Raw genomic sequence first — 21,195 nt, forward strand, 5'->3', positions numbered from 1 at the left:
TGCTCTGTTTGAACCACCTATCAAAGTTGCTTGTATGTCAAAATACAAGGGCATAAGGAAGCAATTATCACCAGTGCATTAAGGTGTCAACAGTCACAGCTAAGAATTGAAGACAAATCGGCTGAAGTGATCATACTACACTGTTTTTATTTTCCAGTTCCCTTTTAACATTCACTTTTTCACTATTCCTTAAATCCAAATAGGCAACATGTGAAACAATGTGAAGACATCGCTGTTGTAAATGACCCCGTGCATCATTTCTTTAAAAAGAAATTTAAAATTTGTTGGCGTAACAGAAAATGGTATAATATAGCAAAATAAGAAACAAGCCGTCAAATGTGTGAACTCTGAAAATTTCAATGAAATCTTTGGTTGTAGTTCAATGTTTCTGAATTTAGCTGAAATCTTGCCAAATTGAAGAGAAATTCATCCGGCTAAGTGCTCAAATTGTAGAAAGAGTTCGATCAAAAAAGGCCACGAGCTTGGGTATGTTATAGTGAAAAATATGCTAACTTAAAAACAGTAATTAGGGATATAATATAATACAGTGAACATGAATGTGCTTCAGTTAATGGTTTATAGTTGATGAGAGGCAAAACTGGTTACAATCTAATCTGTAACAGTGCTTAATCGCTAAGTGCTTGACTGTAATGCTAATTTATAAATTCAACTAAAAATGTGCATCCAAAATATCAGGAAGGCATGCAATAAAGTTGACCTAGTAACAATTTATAAGTTAAAGGAGAAAGGGAAATTACTGAATTTACAGTAACAATATTTTCTTAATATAGCAGTGATGAAGCTGACCAACTAAAGGATGTTGTAACAGTAATCCCTCCTCTCACACGAGCGTCAGGTTTAAGTATATTATTTGACTCTAACAGGCATCTTTAAAGGCAGGAAGTGTTTAAAGGTTATAAACATACCAGGGTGTTTTTCGTACACAAAAGGGCATACAAATCCTTCTGATGCAAAGTGAGATTAAAAGGCAATGTTTCTAGCTCCCCCCAGCGACATGCTCTAGCGAACTAGAGGTGTCTGTTTGAGAGAGATCAGCACAGAGCGCATTCGGGAAACATCCTTCGCCTGCTTGTTGGTTTTTGGATTGAAGTCACAGAGACGAGCTACTCTCTCCCATTCAGACCCGGGGCTGTTGCTGTCCGTCTCTGCCATGAAAGCCTCCTCAGATGCTCTGTGGATGTGAAGGGAAGCACAGAAAGGTGTCGGTGAGCTGGAGGTTATCAGAGGGATTTCACGAAAGCAAACGCAGCCTGAGCCAAACACGGTTCCCAACCACAAAGTTCAATCACACCAAGAGCACGTGTTCACGAGATAGTAAAAGCAAAAAAAACCTCATGCATGTCTTTATGCCGCAGATGGTGTAGAAGATGGATGTAGCTTCCAGATCTAAAACCCGAATCCTGCTTTTGTTTTAATGGCCAGCAGGGGGCGACATCCCAGACTAATAAAGGACTTGAAAGCAAATAGAAGTGGCTGAAAAAGATCCTCAGCTGCCTCACTCTTTGACATCAGTAGAACTTTTCACGAGGACTTTATGGGCTCAAAAGTTTTTGGTCCATTTAAAAAACAAACAAACAAACAAAAAAAACATGATTATTCTAAGCGTCAGATTGAAGCAGCTCATTGGCTAACAATTTGTCAATATCAAATCATGGAAAAGCGTAACTGGACTTAAGGGTAGCTACATCCATCTTTCATACAGTCTATACTTTATACCCAACATACACTTCATTGTTGACATATTTAATATTTATTTTTGGTATATAAAAACATCCAGGGCACAAATCAGTCAAAAATAACACAAATAATGCCAAATGAAGCCTTTGACAAAAAAGAAAAAAAAAAAACAGAATTCCAGTGTTGGGTCATGCATCGTGGGCAAAAGAGGTCATTCAGGGGGCAGATCATACAATATTAGAAAGCAGAAGAATTCTAAACGTACACAAAGCCTATAACATCAGAGTTGGGCTGTTTGTAGAAAGCCTTATCAGCAATCCTAGCGTGCAGGGCAAGGCCAAGAAAGCAGTAAAAAAGAAGGAGAGGAGAACAGTTTCAGTGTCAGTCAACAAGCAGAAAAGTGTTAGAGTCTGGGTTATTGTAAGCAACTGAGAAACATTTCTAATGAGGTGGAAACAGTGACTAAACATCTTGCACTAGTGTCATAAACAATCTAGGATGGTCTTTGCTCTAGCATGGGGAGGGGGCGACTGCAGCATTTTCTTTCTGCTGTCTGCATTCTTTTCAGCTAGCTAGTTTCCTGTTTTGCTTTCTGGAGACTTGAACTGGACACACAGCTGTAGACTAATATCTCATCAGAGTATTGCCTCTCAGTGCTTTAGAAAAAATAGAAGAAAAAAGAAAAGAGCTACAGATGCAGAGCGATACCGTGCCAGACTTGGACAGAGTCTGTTGGGAAGTGTGAGAGAATAACTGGTTAGCTTGGTCAAGAAAAGAGAGACTGCACAGTTTATGACACTGAGGGGAACCAGGCTAAATGAAGTATTAAGTATTATAGTGTTTTAATCTGTTGTGATCACCTTGGTGCAGTAAATTCAACACATATACCACAACCGTGTCAATTTATCAGTCAGCTGTAAAACATACACAGGTCTAGGATGTAATCTTGTAGAGAAAGGCACAGTTTCCCACACCTCGGAAGAACCTATAAGGACCTCCACTGAACGTTTATAGTTTAGAGCGAGGTATGTCTGCAAACTGAACCACAATGTTTGTTTTACCAAGAACAACTACCTCTAACTACCAATACAATTTTTTTAAAAAAAGGTAGTAGAGTGATTACAGCACCACCATCATGGATTACTTCTCTGCACATTAGTGGTGGGTTGGGGAGGTCAGATCCTAACCTGTTGTTGGTCTTGTTCTTCTCCATCTGCTCATTTTGGTGTACGTGCCAGTCTTCAAGCTCCTTCTTCGCTTTCACTCTCCATTCTTCCTCCGCTGCCTTGGATGCCGAGTCTTATTAGGACGCAAGAAAGCAGAAACGTCACACAGTTGTATTACATTTAATTTCTTCTGTTTCTATGTGTGACACAAATCTTTTCTGATTAGTTTAAACTTTATCACCAGTGTGTTGAAAGCCAGTTTAGCCTCTAACAGAAGGGCAAAAAGCAGTACAGTGAAGCGTTAGTAAATAGGTGTGATATGAACCTGGGACCTTGTAAGGAAAATAAGAAGAATCATAAGAGCTACACAGCACTAAGTGCATTACACACAATCACTGATAGCGTCTGGGAAACATTGTTACCAACCTAATGCTTCAAGGCGTGTCTTCTGCTCCTCCCTCCATTTGCGTAAACTTTCAGGTTCTTGCCTTTGAATATCCACCTGGGCGATGGCTGCGTAGCTGTCTGTTGGGCCATTGGACTCCTGTTGGAGTACGCAAAACATGTACACCATTAGAAGCAGCTATTCGGTTCATTCATGCGTGAACGCCACAGCAAACCCACTCCTTCATCACATGATTACGGTGTTCAGAATAAAACTCAACCACACTTAGGTTATGTAAAGAGGCAGACAAGACTGAAGCTCACCTGAAACAGGTCTCCATTCAACGTGGCAGGCTCTTCAAACCCGTCTAGCATTTTTTTTTAAAAAAAACAAAACAAAAAATACACAGATATAAGTTAAGATGAACTTCTTGGAGTTTATCCGCTTATACTTCCTTGCTATCTGGAGCGACTTATGCTCGCTGCTACTACTACCGTGGTGTAACTTTTGGTCTCGAAACGGATAAGACTTCAGAAATGCAGCAACACCTGTTTGGTTACCTGCTTAATATTGTCTGGGCTGCTTTGTCGGTTAGAAGGCCAGTAGCACTTGTTCGCTTGCTTAGTTTTAAGGTGCTAGTGTCACATAGCTGATGTTATGTGGGATAGCGTTAAACAAAACCTACGTGTCGCAGCTAGCTAAGCTACAAGGCTAACGTAATGTTAGTTTGAATCTAATTGGAAGCAATAAGAGTGTTACCCACTTATATCAGACAGCGGTGTTGTTAACATATGGCGGTGGGGCCTTTGTTGGCTAACTACCAAGCAAGTTGCCGATGCAAGTCCCGGTATTAATATTAGCTAGCTCTAGTTAGCTTTGTTTGCTCGTTAGCTAAACGTTAGCTGACGTTAGCTCAGGGAGAAACTTGCCATAGTTGTCGGTCTGCGGCTGCTGAACACCGGCTCCTTCTAGGATCCCAAATGCGTCGCCATCGTTTTCTATCCCCGCTATCTCATTCTCCTGTTGAGCCAGGAAAGCGGCGGCCGGGTCCTCTTCAGTCGGGTGCGCTCCGTTGTCAGCCATCTTTCACAAAAAGTGTAGAAGTTTGACTGAGCTTGCTTAGCTAGCTAAACGTTAAAGCCACAAAAAATCAGGCCACCGAGCTCTGCAACGTTAATAGTAACAACTTAAAAATTCGATTAGAGTGATATCTATTCTAAATATTGCTTGGAACAATAGAGTCAGCTAGTAAAGCATACGGAATAAACAATCTACGCGTCGATTAAAGGCCGTAACTGATGATTCATTATTTCTTCACTTGTTCAACCAGTATGTGTATGATGATAGAGCAGGGGCAGCACCCCGAGGGGACCTTTACATTTTGTTGGAGTTTGTCGCCATCTGCTGGCCATCTGCAGCACAGCACTGTCATCTCCAAGGGTTGTAGTGCTAATGCAGTGACAGTAATAAAAAATATCTACAAACCTTATATAGCACAATTTCTAAACAGAAATGGAAAAATGGTTCGTAAAAGCATAAAGGTTATGCATTCACACACACACCCCCCTTGCAGGAAAATAAATATCCTCAGCAAAATCTACATGAGTGGGTCATTAAAAGGGAGACGCAGCAGACATCCTCACCACTTAACTGGAACACCTTCAAATCCTCCCTGCCACCTGCTCCTGGATCAAAGATTTCCTCACTAACCGCCCCCAATCAGTCCAACTTTGCCCTCACCTCTCCCCCCACTCGCTGTCACTCTGCACCAGCTCCCCCTATTGTATGCCCTCTACACTGACATCAACCCACCCAACCAACATAGTCGTCAAATATTGCTGATGACATACAAGACATTAGCCCTTGGCTATAATCTGGTATGTTTACATTCATGTAATTTTATTTTTTACATTTATGTTCATTAACATGCACTGTCCTAAATAAATAAATAAATAAATAAATAAAATACTGGGTTCATCTCTGATGGAGGCGTACAGGGCAGAGGTAGAGAAACTTGTCACACTGGTGCTCAGAAAATAACCTAAAGCTGAAGGTCCTTAAAACAAAAGAGCTCACCTTGTCCTCTGCTGGCCTTCTACTGCTCCTCAGTGGAGCATGCTCTCCTACTGCCTGGGTGTTGGGTACGCAGGGGCCACAGCTGAGAGCAGGAAGGCTGTGCAAATGTAATTACATCGCCCAGAAAACCATTGACTGTCCTCTGCCAACCCTGGAGGCCAGGTCAAGATCTCCGGTCAGTCAGGTCCTACACCTCCAGACTTACAAACAGCTTCTTCCCCTGGGCCATTCGGACTGTTAACAAACACTCAACAAACACCCACACCCCACCCCTGCCCACTCACCTCACCATGGTTTGAGTATCCTCATAACTCAGGTGACTCACACACAGTCTATTCAGACCATATATTTTCTTTACACTGCTTCCAAGCACTTTGCAACTTGTTCTCTAAAATGTGCCTTTCTCTTATTTTTGTATATACCCCTCTTGACTCCTGTTTATATATATTTCTCCTGTTTGCTATTTACTCCTGCTATGGATCTTATTAACAGCCTATGACCTAAATGACATAAATCTATCCATATGACATAAATCTGGCTAGAACTTTGTCTGTCACATAAATGTTAATAATAAATATTACCCTCCTCAATTGATCAAGCTTAACGTAACGCCTGTTACGTTAAGCAAAAGAAAACAACTCCATTTGCAGGTGCTGATAGCGCCAAGGGCACGAAACAGCATACCCATTGTAGTGGAAGTAACGTTAGGTTTCACAGCGAGCGGCGTGTATGGTCGTTTTGTGACTTCCTCCCCTTTCTTTGGAATGTACAAAGGTACAAAAGAGCGAGAGCTCCACTTCTGTTTCAGGGACTGCGATTGATGACATGCGCATGATAATAAATGGTAAATGGACTGATTCTTATATAGCGCTTTTCTACTCTCCCGGAGTACTCAAAGCGCTCTATACAACATGCCACATTCACCCAGTCACACCCATTCTCACAAGCACTTTATCTGTACTTAGTGCTTTTTCTAGCTACATTCACACACATTCATACTCCGATGGACGCATCGGAGAGCAACTTGGGGTTAGTATCTTGCCCAAGGATAGTTGGCATGCAGACTGGAGGAGCCTGGGATCGAACCTCCAACCTTCCGATCAGTAGGTGACCTGCTCTACCTCCTGAGCTACAGCCACCCCAAAGAGTGTTGATTGCGGCTGACCGTATCTGCGGACTTTCTTAACTTTTTTGTTTTGTTTTTTGGTGATACGTTTATCCACTTATCCATTTTCCTACCAAGGAGCTTCCCTCAAAAATGTTTCACAAAAGCATTTTCAAAGAAAATATAAAGCCAAACATAGTAGCACTTGCAGTAGAAGCAAATACAATATTTCTGTCTTTACGCACATTTGTACGGGGGCCTGGAGATGCAAAATACAAAATAAAACAAAAAACAACAGGCAGTATAGACAGTTAAAAATCCTTATCACTCTTAAATGCAACAAATATTTTATTGTTTATAGGGTGTACCTTGCTTTCTTACGAATGCATATTTCCTCATGCCTCTATGCTCAGGCCTAATTCTTGATTTCAGGGTTTGAGGACTTTCTTAACTAAATGTGCACGACAACACACAATGTCAGTCTAACTTTAACTGTTTTTTGAACTAACTTCACTTTTCTTTATTATTTTACAGGCTCTTGCGCTATTTCATAGTATAAGTCTCTTACCATGCAGGCACCTGTGAAACTTTCATTTTAACTGTGTTGGTTATTGTAGACGGTACTAGTTTTACTTGCTGGTAAAGTATATATCTGTTTCTCTCTCCATCTAGGATACGTCATGTCAAATTAAGTTACCTATTACTATTAAATAATAATGGCTTAGCTAGTAAGTGCAGTAAACAGCGTGTGTAAAAAGTTATTCTTCAGGGGCGGTGTCCTGGAATAGTTCATGTTTATCCCTGAGGCATAGTCTTATTTATTTATTTATGTTCCTTTAGTTAAAACCGACGGAGTGATTGAAAAAAGAGGTTTCAGGGCGGCTATGATGAATGGCTTTAGTAGTAGCAGCTGATGAGTGCAACTCGGCCTCTGAGTGAAATGAAGCCTCCGCCCATGTGACTTCTGACGTCTCAGCAGAGTCCTGCTAAAAAGAATTTGAGGGAATGAGTTTGCTGCTCACCAGGGGGATCCACGGCGGCTTCCTGACGTTTGCTGCAAGGAAGTCTGAAAAGTTGCCTGCTTGCCAACTCACTTATTACCATATTTTTAAATTATTTTTAATCCGGTACACTCGTGATGTCCGGCGAGCACAGAGAGACACAAGAGGTAAGCTAATGCATCTTTGTGTGTTTGTGTAACTTCTTCAAACCAACTTTTTCCCCCCACAGAGGAGGTTTGTATGGGTTAAGCTGGTGCTCCAAACTGTGCAGGCTCATGCTTCTGGCCATCTTCCCCGAGCCCCTGCTGCTCTGTAGCTGTGCTAACTACTTTGATAGAGCCGAGAGTTTTGTCCGGTTTTCGTGTCCCGTGTTGTCGCGAGCGGAAACCTGGCTGTCTGCGGCGGCGTTAACCGGGGTACAGCGTTCACAGCGTGGCCTTTAATTACCGCTGGGAAATTAGTGTGCTAGACGCATTGAAGAAACCCGTGTAAACTCGTAATTGCGTAGCGTGTTTACTAAAAATTCCGTGTATTTGAGCTCTCATTAAACGCAACACGAGTTCCTATAGAACTAATGCAGCAGCAGCAATAATATAGAAGATTATAAATAGCAACACCATCAGCATGGGGATGAGTGCCACACATTTATTGGCTTAAAACTGCTGCTTCTATTCTCTTGTTTATCATACAGGGTGGTGTTTAATTAAGTGGAGTGCAGTCACATTAATGCTGTTACTTCCTCCGCTTTAATACAGTCTGAGCAATCAGCTTTCAGTGTGGTGTTTGTCACCAGTGAAATCTAGCCTCCATTACCTGCTGCTCCTGCTGCAGGTCTTTCTGTGTCGCCTTATGCCCCTCTGTATCATAATTCCCTTTCCCTGGCTCTGAGAAAAACTAATTTAAGCTGTGCCAATAAAGAGTCAGGTTTGTACAGATCTAGCGGCTGCATTGGCAGTAAATGAATGCGAATGCAAGTCTTTTTTTATTTTAAGGATTTCCATTAACTTGAGCAGATTTGCAGGTTTTCTTAGTGGGATTATTTGGGGTGCTAGGCTGGATTAAAGGCTGTGTGTGTAAAGGCTAGATTTTCCTTATCTGTGAGCACCCCACTGTCTCACCAGCCTTTACAGCGTGTGTTAGCTGCTCTGTTGCTTTAAGAGCTTGATGTTAAAGTATAATTGCTGAGGGTTTTTTTTTCTTGCTTGTACTATGTTTCATGCCCTACAGAAAGAATGTAGAGGGTTGTGTGCTTTGCTTCATTTGTGGCCGTCTGCCGTTTCCCAAGTGCAATGAACTTAGAGGAAGAGAAAAAAAATCTCCTGGCCCGTGCCAGAATCCATGGGTCGTTGACGTTACCTCTCTCCATCCTCCTCTGCCCCCCCCTCCTCCTCCTCCTTCTCTCCCTGTGACTCATGTGGGTGTTGGGCTGAAATAGTTTGGTGTAGTTTTACATTCCTTATATAGCCTCTGAGGAGTGAGCAGAGGCTACGGCTTGCCTGTGTCACAGTCAGGATCGAGGGGGTAGGGTTTGCCAACAGAGAGGGAATCTGCTTGTTCCAGCTTACTGACTCTTTAGCTTTCTCCCAGGTTTTGGCTACCAGCTGACCTTTGAGGACAAGGTAGGTGGCATAGCTGTGTGTCACGGAGACCTGTGACACCTGGTAGGTTTGCGGAAGAGGAGGTTGAGGAGGAGCAGGGCTAGAGTAGCAGTGTGAGCACAGAGGTCAGTGGTCAAACCCTAACTCTGTGTAAGCCACTAACAGAGGGCTGCATCTCATGTTGCCCTTTGGTTCTTAAAACTACCTAGTTATTTAGTGCCTTGCCGCAGACTGGCAGTAATTAATTGCAGTGAAGCCACGATACCTGTTACCTGGCTGAATACAGCAAGTGGCACATTATCCCCCCCGAAGGAGGGGTTGTTACTGCTATTGTTGTGCAGTAGATCTTCTAAATGCTGCACATTGGTGCTGCAGTAGACTGAAATGAATTAAACTCTAACTTCACCTTAGAGTTTAGCTTTAGATTATGACACCAGGCTATTTATGTGTGTTTTGAAATGTGTAAAAATGGCACATCCAACCGGCACCGCTCCCTCTTTATTGCCTAATTTTGACGTGCCGTAACGTGGTTATTCCTAAAACTAAGACGTGACATTATCTGCTGTAAAAGAAAACAACTTGAGTGCCATTTTCTGTATGGTGTGTGTATGTGTGCTCTTGTGGGCTGGTGGTGCTGACAGCCAGCAGATAGACTGTTTCAGATAAAGCAAAAATAATAAAGGACCTTGAACCTTTTCCGGGCTTTCTGGCTAATTAAGATGTTTCCTTTCCCCTTTTTTTTTCTCCTTCCTCAAGGGTATGAATACGTACTCTGTAACCCTCAGCGGCTCGCCGCCTTGGGGCTTCAGGCTGCAGGGTGGCAAGGACTTCAACATGCCTCTCACCGTGTCAAGGGTAAGAAAGCGCACATGGAATCAGCTTTTGTACTTTTTGTTTTGCATCTGTGCAGAGCAGCAGTTGAGGTGTTTGCACTCTCCTCGGAGATTTCCTCTAAGCTTCTATGAAAGCCTCGGCCTGTTAACAAGAGTCTGTTGGTTTTAAGTACCAGCTTGGCCACCTCAGTCATCAGGGCTTACCCTGCCTCAGCATATGCATGTTTTACATCTCTTTTTTTTTCTTTTTTCTTTATCAGGCACGGATAGTAAGATAGTAAAGGGTTTTGTCTACAGAACCATTTCCATACTATTCAAATGTTTTTATGGCTCATTTTGGTAACCCTTCCCGATCTGTTCTAACATGCAGTTTCTTTGCATGACACTCCTGCTGTGTGCTTTGTACTCTGTGTGTTCGCTGCCCTCCTCCTTCCCTGGACAAATTTTCAGATACTCTTTTATAAACTTCTGTTGCTATTGACGAGAGCGGCGACCACTTTCCAGCCCATATAAGTGCAGAGCTGCTTTGCCTGACAAACATACAGACTCGCACTTGCAGCTACGCACACAGACGCCTGCACATTGCAACACACATAAAATCATTCCAGCTTTCCTGCCAGCTATTGCTCACACAAATCTAGTTTTCTATTATGCGCTTGCTGGTTTTATTGCATTATTGCACTGCTATCCAAATAAACCAGGAAATCTGTAATTGTCAGTCTGACTTAACAGGTATTAATTCTGTAGTTATGTTCAATATTTGCAGTTTATTATTTCACAGAAGATTAGGAGTTAATAGGTTTGGACCCTGGTGTAATTATTGAATTGAGCTTTCATTTCTTTGTCTTTGTAGGTGCAAAAAAAAAAGATTGCATACTTAAAACAGACAAATACAGGTTCCCATGAACTGCAGGGTATTGTGAGTAGCATCACACTGAGGTGCATGTAGAGCTCATCTAATCCTGTGGCGAGGGCAAACGTTATCGTCAACCCTGTCAGTACTTGTCTTGTATTTGCTCTACTTACTGCCAGGCATTTCAGTCAGAAACACAATGTTCCCCTTGGATTTATGACAAGAAGCATTTTACTTGTGCCCATAAAAGACCGAACAGATGTAGAAACCTCTTTTGACGAACGGCCACAAACAAACTGAGACATAGCTGTTAACTTGGAGGAATTTCAGTCCAGGCAGACGGGGCGTACTGCAGGGTGAATATCAATGTGTGAGTCAGTAGATCTAGACGGCTATCAAACGAGTTCTCATCTAAATGTGTTGACTGATTACTGAAGTGGCGCAAGAGCCCAGTTTGTCTGCATTCCAGGTACATATCACACGCTGGTGATTTTTCCCTACTACAAAAACTTGTGTGATATTTTATAGTTTATGATTTATAGTATAGCAATATCCTTCCCTCAGGTTGGTCTAAGCTAATCGCTCCTAGCCGAGGAACAAAAAACCCTTAGTATCTCTAAGCTTGGAGCTGTAACGACTGGTCAGCGGCCAATATCTCTGTTTGCTCCAGCACTGGGCCTCGGGGTTCACAAGTTATAAAGATGTGACAGGTTTTCTCTCTTTTTTCTTTTCTTTTCACCTCTCGGGGACTGTTTGCTCTCATCGTGATTGTCATAAAAGTAGGGACAGCGAGTCCCACAGTCGCAGAGGTTGAAAACAGCCCAACAAGGGGCCGTAAACTCCAATGATCTACAGTATCCCTTAGTAACAGGAAGAGAAGTCAGACCTACACTTACTGGGTTCGCATTAGATGGATGTGGTGGGTGGTCTGTGTTTACCGGCGTGTAGCTGATGAGTATGTGAACCCAGACGGACGGTTAAGTGATTACAAAATGAAGAGAGTGTAGATTGATGGAACAAAAGGCTCTTAGAGTCTCTGTGAGGTGATGAGATTGCAACTCCCGAAGGATCCATGTGTCCAAGTGGTTTTTGTTTTGTTTTTTTGGTAAACACCAGATGACAGTTGGCATTGTTTGGGAGTGGATTTGTTGAAGCTGATGGTTATTTAGGTCACTCGAGCTTGGTCGTGCTGTGGCAGATAGTGATATTGTTTCTTGTACTGCACGTGGATATTCCAATTATTGATTTGTAAAGTTGCGGCTTTGTGACTTGCTTCCTCCCCGTGTTTGGCGCTCGGTTTTGTTGGTTTCCATGCTAGACAAATGTGGTTGTTTCCTTCCTCTGTCTGCAGGCAGGGAAGGCTATGCTTTCTCAGCATTCCAGGGATTTTTCTCATATCCACTCTGTTGCTGCCAACAGACAATCCTGTTGTCTCCTTTCTGTGTCTAATACGTCTTGTACACTCACTTTTCTCATTCACGTGATGGACTCCTCCGGTCTCAAAGGGATAATTTCCCAGTGAGATCAGAGGAATGATGGCCATTACTTTTAAGTCACAGTGAAGGGAAAAGGAAGAATAAGTTTTTCACCTTGGATTAATAGGCACACATTGATTTAATCCTGAAAGAAATATGTGCAGGGCTTTTATTTTGCTCAATCAATGTTCAGCTGATTTTCTTCTAGCTGTTCTAATTTTCTTCCTCGTGGTAATAGATGCTTAAGCATTTCTAGCTAGTAAAATCATTAGTTCGCGTGACCCTTCACCATACCGCTAAAGAATTATCTATAAAGCATGTCATTATAAGCCATAAAACCTGACAAGATTATGCTAGTCGCAGCCATGCCCAGTGGACTTTGCTTCACCCTCTCAACAACTAGGATCTGAGTGGTGCTTGGCTTTGGTTTCTTTTTTGGTTCAGACCTGATCGTTACTTGAGTTTAAGTGGGTTTTAAAGGGACAGCTAGTTCTTATTTCATATCCATTAACTTAAAGGACTTACAAGAGACGGCTGAAGCACCAAAGGCTCAGAGACCCCCACCTTTACTCCCAAGTATGAGTCAAACTCTAGAAAGACTGAGTCCTAAATTTTCCATAAAGCTGTTTGATGGTTCCTTTTATTACATCCTTCCTGCCTTGTAGTGTGTTCATTTTTTAATACTTTACAGCTCTAGACTGTAATGAAGAATTTCCAGTATAAATATGTAGTCTCTCCCCGTGACAACATCAGAATTATTTTCTCAGATGTACTAAATTTTTCCTAAGAATTCCCCTAAAGCTGCAGAGGATGTTGGTATTTAAGGAAACACTTGTCTATGATGAAAAATGCTAAACTTCACTTACTAGCATAATGTAATTCTTTGGCCATGGTGGTAGTGTGCAAAATTCTGTTTGCTTTTTGAATGTAAGATTGTGATGACCTTGAAGTAGGCCGTCTTCTTGACTCAACTTGTATCTCGCTCCGCATATTGACGCCAGTATCCTGTTTCAACAGGAAAGGCATGAAATATAGGAAGCAAGATGTTGTCGTAATGCAGTTTTGTCACTTTCCATGTCGAGTGCAACGCACTCTGGCGCAGGCCCGCAACTCTTCCGAGGAGTTTGTCCATATATCTGACCCAGATCTCGTGCCAGTGTGATTCCAGAAACATTATGATAGCATAACCGAGGCTTCTGAGCGCCATCTGGTTTCTTTTGACAAACACATGCCATACCACTGAAATCAGATGTTCATAGGAAATTACTAATGATGTCATGTCAATAAGCAAGTAGAGAGATTTGTGACCGTCTCTCCACCACCAACACCCATCCACCACCACAGCTGGATGAGTCATCGGCTCTTCTATTCCGGTTTCTGTGTCCCAGTCTGACTAGTAGGCCATCTGTTGCTTTATCACTGGTATCTTCTTAAACACTCCTCTGTCTTTCTCACTCTCACACTCACACAAACTCCGGGAAGAGAGGCCTTGTTAGAGGGGTGATTTAATAATTCAGAGCTTGCTGATACATCGGCTGCAGGGGGCATTTCTCCTAGTTGGATAAATAAATGTCTTATGATGCAGTGTTTTTAAGGTGAGTTGGTACTAGGTGTTCAGTTGCAGTCATGTTGGGTGGGGGCAGGGGTGGGGGGGTGACCACATACTTACAGGTTTGAGTTTCCATTTCTCAGAGTGATATTTATGGCTTGGCATCAGCTGTGCTCTGTGTGTGTGTGTGTGTTTTTGAGTGAGTGATGTAAGGACAGACTGTCTCTTGGCCCCCAAATAGCCCTGGAAAGAATAAAAGTGAGCTGGTGCAGAGTTACACAGTCAGTATATCAGAAGTTGCAGATAAACTTGAGGGCATTATTAGTTTAACCAAAAAACAGAAAGGCTGAGAGCAAGTGTGGGGGGCCCTGGATCACCTGTGAGGTTACCCAAGGAGAGAACTTCAAAGTTGAATTCAAGAAGCTGCATTTTGAGAGGCTGGCGAATGCTTTGAAATTCAATAGCATTCCAAAACAGCTTTGCTGCTCTGCCAAAAAGCCTTGAAACTGGCTAAAAACTCTTCGGCTAGCCTCCCAGTTGCAAATACTTCAAGCTGCAGAAACGTCGAGTCATTGGCATGATCGCATTTGCACAAAATCACGTGTAACACGTAGAGCGTAAATAAACGTATACGATAAGAGCTGGCCTTGTCTCGCAGCCGTCTTTGTGCCGCACCCGGGCTGTTGTGGGGAACAGTGGGGTGCGTTACAAGAACATGTTTTCTACTGACGTTAACTGTATTGACAAACTGCTGCAAAGTGAACGAGGTGGGTGTAGGGTTTCTGTCTGCCCCCCACCAACCGAAGGTCTGAGCACAGCAACTTTAACTGCTGCCCTCTCAAGTAAGGGAGCAGCTGCACTCTGAACCTGAGCCAGAAGCACAGGTGTCCGTGTCCATCAATAACCAACTCTCTCTCACACACACATATTCACCTAATGCAGTCCACAGCGTTAGAACTTTATCTACATCATCTTTTTAAAAGCAAAACCAGTTCGTGAGGAGCACCATGACCCTCCCGAATAATGTCATTGGTTCTTTTTATTCCTGCTAGAACAGCGGTCCCCAACCTTTTTTGCACCACGGACCGGTTTATGTCCGACCATATTTTCACAGACCGGCCTTTAAGGTGTCGTGGATAAATACAACAAAATAAAACCAGTACCGGTACCAAAAAAAAAGGAAGATTTATTCATAACACATGGGAAAAGACCCAGGGAAACAGAGTTAACGATAAAAACGATTAAAAAAATAACGATAAAATCCCTGAAAACCATAAAGCCTCAACTCTTGCGGCCCAGTACCAAACGACTCCGGTCCGTGGCCCAGGGGTTGGGGACCGCTGTCCTAGAACACCTGCAGGCAGTTTTGTAACACTATGACTAAAGTCAGTAATATATTTTACCCGATAAAACATTCTTCACATCAGCATGGTGAATCGAAGTACTCTTGTTTTATTTCCTCCTATAAAATGGAAGAAATGTATTATGTGGCGACACTATAAAAAGGCTCTAATTAGAGAAAAATTATGGACTTGTTAATGGAAGTCGGTCCACCCATTCCTGGGATACGCGAGCCTCGTCTAGTCAAGGCACAGTCGTCCTGCATCGCTGACAATTGTCGGAGATAAAAACAAAACAAAAATTAATCTATTTGAGAGGGGAAATGGCCAACTGACCCTAAACTCTGACCATCATATGAATTCTCTTGGAAATTACCACTAAGTGAGCTTCATGATAATCACACGACTGTAATAGCGTGGGTAAAAATCCCCGACCTTAGACTTCTAGGGTTAAAGAAGATGGCCATTTATTGCATTGTAGTTGTTGGTTGGGGAAAGCTGCTGGCTTTTCCGTTGTATGGGCTTCCTTAATTTCTTAATGTACCCCTTGTTAGGAACTTTGTTGTTAAAAGCTTCCAAAATTCCTGGGGTTTTCTGTCCATATTCTATGGTTCGTGGGTATTTACTGTGTTGGTTAACATTTTAAAACCCCTTTTGATTTAAGGGAGATTAAAGATACAGCTCCCAAGTGGCTTTGCCAGCTTTTCTGTGGCCAAAAACTAAAAGGACATGCTGTTTAACAGTAATCAAATAATTGTTTTGCTCTGGCACAGCGGCGAGATGCTGGAGTTTTACTACGCAGTGTAGCAGGGAAGCAGGACTGCAGCTCTCTGTAGTGAACCTCCATGGCATTATGCCAGGATGTGGCCCTTTTTTCCGAACACGTCACATGTCACAGTTGGTTTTTCCCTAATGTAAGCTGTTAAAGGCCTTTTGAAGTTCTTTCTAAACTAAGAAAAATCTTTCTTAACCCCTCTAATTGCCTTTGATTTTCACTCACTGGAAGCAATTAAAGTGATGCTTGAACTTGGCTGTAAAATAAGCGTAACTCGGATTGCCCCTTAGGAATGCATGTCTTCCTATTTTTAGCTTTGCCGTGTTTTGATGCCAGACTGGCTTTAACTTGCGTTGTCTTTGTGGGGCGCAGTCATTTTTCAGCCTTAACCGTCATGTGTTTATGATGCATATTTACACCCCACCCCCACCGACATCGCTGTTTATGTTTAAAGCGTGCAATCAAAGCGGCGAGTGCGACAGCTTAGCCGAACATGCCAGAAAGCTATTGATTGCACCACTCCTCTGAGCATTTCATGAGCTAACATTTACAGTGATCCATGACATCAGAGAGAAATCCTTGTGGGGCCTCTTTTTTTCTTTTTTCTTTTTTTTTTCTTTGTTACAAATCTTGGCAATCCCTCACTTATCTAACGCTGAACACTTGGCTCTTCATTTATTTAGAATATGACACGTCTTTCCACTGGAAAAGCTGACTAAGCCTTTACTGAACACGGCGGGTCATCTCTCTTCTGTAGAGGTGTTGCCAGACGCGCCGTGCACATGTAGAATACCATTACTGCCTCTCTAAACTCTGTCAAGTTTTTCCTGTTGTAACAGGACCATATCCTTGACTCAAGCTCTGACTCAATATGCCGGCGTTCTGTGTGACAGCCCGAGAGGATGATGTCATACTCCTGTCAGTAAGTGATTTACCTGCCTGCGTGGGAAAAGGTAGATGGTTCTTTCCAGTAAATGATGTGACTATTGGTAACACACGGTCCTCGTCTGCAGCTATCAAGTATGTCTCTGGCAGTCTGCGGTAAATCATAAGCTGCTGACTGATAACGTCATGATGACCCATAATGCCTGTCTCTGCTGGTGAAATGGACCCAGAAGCGCAGACTCTGTGAGCGGATCATCGAGTTTTAATGATCAACACAGCAAAATCAGTTTTGGCTCAGGAGGTGTAGGGGGTTGTCACTAATCACAAAGTTGAAGGTTGGATTCTTGGGTTTTTCTGAGCTGCTTGTTGAGATGTCCTGGGGCAAGATACTGAACACCAAATTGCCCCCAATGCGTCAGTATGTGTGAGATGCATAAAACGCTGTCTAAGTCTGTGTGTGTGTCTGAATGTGGCTCACGACATAAAGCGTTCAGCGTTAAGGCTAGAAGGTGGCACACTAAAGCAGCCTATTAATGACTTTTTATGTTTAGGTTGTTATTTTACTTTGACATGTGTGAAGGGGGGCTGAGCTGAACATGGAAGTCACACAGCTCGATCTTTAAAGGGGATTTATTAAGCTTTCTTTGACATTATCTCTAAAAGCAAACTTAAAATGCTCTCTAAAGCAGGGGTGTCAAACATAAGGCATGGGGGCCAGAATAGGCCCAGCAAAGACTTCAATGTGGCCCACTAGATGGTCCCTGTAAAATCTGAAGGAGGGCTTTTCCCACTGAGAAAAAGCTCCCCTGTTTTAAATGAAAGGTTTTTTCCTTCTTCAGTAATTTTACACATTTATTTGTTACAGTTTAAACCCAGAGAGTCATGCTCTCTGTGATTTCTGTCATTTATTACAGCAGCGTTTCTTTGTTATGTAGAAAAACTGAGACGCACTGTTTTAAACGGCACTTCTGTTTCTCACATTAACCCTTTGTTTACCACGGGCCCACTTACGGTCCCATTTTACAAGCACCTTTAAATAATTGTAACTCCATTAACGTTTGTGCTAGATGGGAAACTCAAATGGTTTCAGAAGAAAGAGAAGGCGATCTTTACAGGGATATTTGGTGTGTCATGGTAGCACAAGGCATTCACAAGGTACTGCTGTCTGAACACGGACAGAAACAGTCCTCTCTGCCTTGATGTTACCATGTACGCTTCACATTACCATAGCTGTCTAACCTCCTGTCTGAATTCGTTTCTTTTCCTCCAGCTGACGCCGGGCGGAAAGGCAGCTCAGGCTGCCATCGATGTTGGAGACTGGGTGGTGGCGATCGGTGACGCCAACGCAGAGGAGATGACCCACGTGGAGGCACAAAACAAGATCAGAGAAGCGTCAGGCTCCCTCACCCTCGCCCTCAGCAGGTTAGCCGTCCGACATCGCGTGATGTAACGAAATGATACGCTTATCTCATTCAAACAGAAGCACAAATCCCCACAAAACAAATGCCCGATTTCATCCTTACTTTGACAAAATAGGACGACATACTTTGAGTGAAACCTGATCCAACGTGACGGATTTTAAATTGGTTTTTAGATTCGGGCACGGCTCAAATAAAGCAAAGTAAATATTTATTGGCAGAAAGGTGTTATTAATGAGGAGTTAACAGGATATATATATATTTCATTAGCATTGAACAAAAAAGACCTTCAGGCACATTTCATAAAGGATTTGATCCTTTTTTTTTTCTTTCTTCTCAGCAACATTGAATTTGGGCATTTTTTGCACACGTGTATTCAATTCAAATGCTATGACATTTCTGCTGCACTTGGATTTACAGAATTTGGTGGTGTGGAAACCGTATTCAGGTCCTCAATTCGAAGCTTTTTTTATTTTATTTTTTGAAATAAACGGCCTCATTTCCAGCCTCATTCATAAGAGACTTCAGCCTTGAAACACCCTATTAAAGTATGATGGCCTTTTGCTTGCAGGCAGTTTAAAAGACTAACTTTGTGCCTGTCGGTCTGAAATTAAACTTGATACAAATGAATTATTCACTGCATGTATTTTAATAGTAATGCTAGGTGCGCCATTCTCACTTATTAAAGCAGAGAATGTCGTGGATTTGGCAGAGGTACAGCCTGTCTGAATCCATCCTAGCTTACTTCTAACAGTAATATTCTGTCCTTCACATCATAAAGAAGGAAACGCAGCGATGAGTGCGCCGCACTTTGCAGAAGATATGCTCGCAACTGCTGTCGGGTGGATGTACCGGCCTTTGTTCTGTTCAAATACACCATCTTCAGAGGAACCTTGGGCACCATACTTGCCTCAGTTCCATAATGAAATTAGAGAAACTTACAACACTTTGTTGTTAAATGTGCGCCAGGAAAATCTTTTTATTTTGCTTCAGTAATTTTTAATTAGCGCTGCATAACCTTCTATAGGCAGCACTTATACCTGCTCACATACTTCCTGCCAGAAATACTTGACAAAGTCTCTCCATAGAGTCAAAGCCAGAATGTTTCATCAAGAGCTTAATTATAAGAGAGCGAGGGGAAGGTGGGGGGGAAAAAATCCCTCCCGATGAAGGATCAAACGTAATCATTCAAGGACCTAAAACCTTCAGAAAATGAGAAGTATTGACTTGTTAAGTAACAAAGATGGGCCGGCTGCTGTCATGGGACTCATTTTGATTTTGTGATCCTCATAAGTAAGATGAAAATGGCTGTGTTAACGTCTTCGCTTTATTGTTCCTACCAAGAGACTCGACTCTTTAATTCTTACAAATCTTCTTTGTGCGTTTAGTTGAATCCGAGCAGCCGCAGGTCATTTATCAGGCTGCTCAGAAGGCAGAGCCATTACGTGAATGAATAGAAGGGAGATTTGGAGATATGTTTACGGCATATTGTTTCAAATATTCCGGGTTTTCTTGCATTTGTACAACATAATAGATTTGAGTACTTGGCTTTCCCACTCTTGTTTCCCTTTTTTATTATGTTGATCAGCGTGTTGCTGGACATTAACCTGTATTTCTAAGCATTTTAAGCTCTTTCCTTAATTGGACAACCAATTAAAACAGGGTATAATGTCCAGGAATAAGATTTGCTACATCCTGTTGATGTGTTATCAGATCAGTCTCATCATTCATTAAATTATAGTGTACATTACGTTCTCCTGGCACTTTATTTGGTATACTCTGGTCGTACTGGGTTGGGCCCTCTTTTGCTTTTAGATATGCCTTGAACAATAGTTCATGGTTCAACAAGGTGCTGGACACATTCCTTAGATTTTGCTCCATATTGACATGATGCCATCACACAGTTTCTGGAATAGTCTTTTTTTTTTTTGGCTGCACATTCACAATGTCTACACTGCTGCTCACTGGATATTTTCTCTTTCTGCTTTCAAAGTCACTTAAATCACCTTTCTCCTCCGTTTTGGTGCTCGGTTTTAACTCCAACAGGTCTTTTTGACCAAATGTACCAAGTTGTTGCCGTCTGATTGGCTAATTAGATATTTTCATTATGGTGCGGTTGAACAGGTGTACCTAATGAAGTGGCCTGTGAATGTAAGCGGTATTGCACTCTGGATATGGATGTCAAAATATAACGTTGCTTTGTATTTGAAAAATATCTGTTTAATTAAAAATGTGGCTTCGCAGGAAATGGTGTAATATTTCGACAGAACAGCAACAGGTCAGCGTGTTTACTTTTCTTGCACTCTGTGGTTTTTCCTCCTCCATTTCTCGTCTCCTTGTGGAGTCCGGCTTTTGTAAACATTTCACATTCTTCTTCCCATGACTCCCCAGTCTCCTCTCTTCATCTCACCCCGTCCGATTGTTATTATATTGTAAGACAAGCAAATATTGTTTTCCTGAAACACTTTTCAGAGAGGAGCTATTGTCAGTCTTATTTATTCGTATCTTGGCTGCCATCCACGGTTTCTTTTTATGCCCAGAGAGGAGGACAGCTGCGCGATGATGAGATACGGTCTATTGTTTGGTTTGGCGTCTCATTTTGTACGACACCAATGATCATCTTGTCTAATAGAAAAGGTTTTAGCTTTATCCTGAGCCTTTTTATGGGGACTGGAATCCTCCAAAAAATATGTCCAGTAGAGTTTCACCTTCACAGGAAAAACATCCCACAGCATCCACGGGGACACATTAGACTCATATTTTAGCCAGCCGCTGGACTGGAGGCTTGTGTTTGGAGAATGCTGGTGAAGTGCGCAAAGTTGATTGGTATCATGGGAGTTTTTTGTTATTTCTAACTTGATCTAAGATCAGCTTGAAAGCTAAACGTGCATCAGCTAAGATAAGTGACCCATGAAATGAAGTGGGAAATGATCTCATACACCGTGCGTATTCGGTTTCAGCACAAGCAAACTGATTTCTTCCAAAAACACAGATGAAATCATCTCCATATTTGTTCATTTTAGTCCACCTTGCCAAAT

The 21,195-nt window shown here is 42.3% G+C and overlaps 2 protein-coding genes across 5 annotated transcripts in view; one reads left to right on the plus strand and one right to left on the minus strand.

The window, feature by feature from the left end:
• Positions 1–122: 122 nt before the first annotated feature.
• Positions 123–4,616, minus strand: cltb (clathrin, light chain B). 3 transcript variants are annotated; one of them, XM_006781630.3, is made up of 6 exons: positions 4,179–4,616; positions 3,573–3,616; positions 3,291–3,408; positions 2,886–2,997; positions 1,964–2,017; positions 123–1,192 (listed from the first exon to the last, which is right to left on the minus strand). In XM_006781630.3, exons 1-6 carry the CDS (start codon positions 4,330–4,332, stop codon positions 1,021–1,023), a joined length of 654 nt encoding a protein of 217 aa, XP_006781693.1. In that variant the 5' UTR covers positions 4,333–4,616; the 3' UTR covers positions 123–1,020. The 3 variants fall into 3 exon arrangements, with proteins under 3 accessions (XP_006781693.1, XP_006781694.1, XP_006781695.1); XM_006781631.3 differs by lacking the exon at positions 1,964–2,017 and adding an exon at positions 2,407–2,427; XM_006781632.3 differs by lacking the exon at positions 1,964–2,017.
• A 2,799-nt stretch (positions 4,617–7,415) lies between these two features.
• pdlim7 (PDZ and LIM domain 7) overlaps positions 7,416–21,195 on the plus strand; it is a 30,968-nt gene continuing 17,188 nt past the window's right edge. The window contains exons 1-3 of one of the 2 annotated variants that reach the window (XM_087848742.1): positions 7,416–7,598; positions 9,786–9,884; positions 18,010–18,161. In XM_087848742.1, coding sequence (XP_087704868.1) covers positions 7,569–7,598; positions 9,786–9,884; positions 18,010–18,161 — 281 coding nt within the window. In that variant the 5' untranslated portion in view covers positions 7,416–7,568. The remainder of the gene's footprint in view (positions 7,599–9,785; positions 9,885–18,009; positions 18,162–21,195) is intronic. The other variant, XM_087848740.1, reaches the window with a different exon arrangement.

This window comes from Neolamprologus brichardi, chromosome 2 (assembly GCF_056152115.1).
Source record: "Neolamprologus brichardi isolate AB-2024 chromosome 2, ASM5615211v1, whole genome shotgun sequence".
In the NCBI taxonomy this organism is placed as follows: Eukaryota; Metazoa; Chordata; class Actinopteri; order Cichliformes; family Cichlidae; genus Neolamprologus; species Neolamprologus brichardi.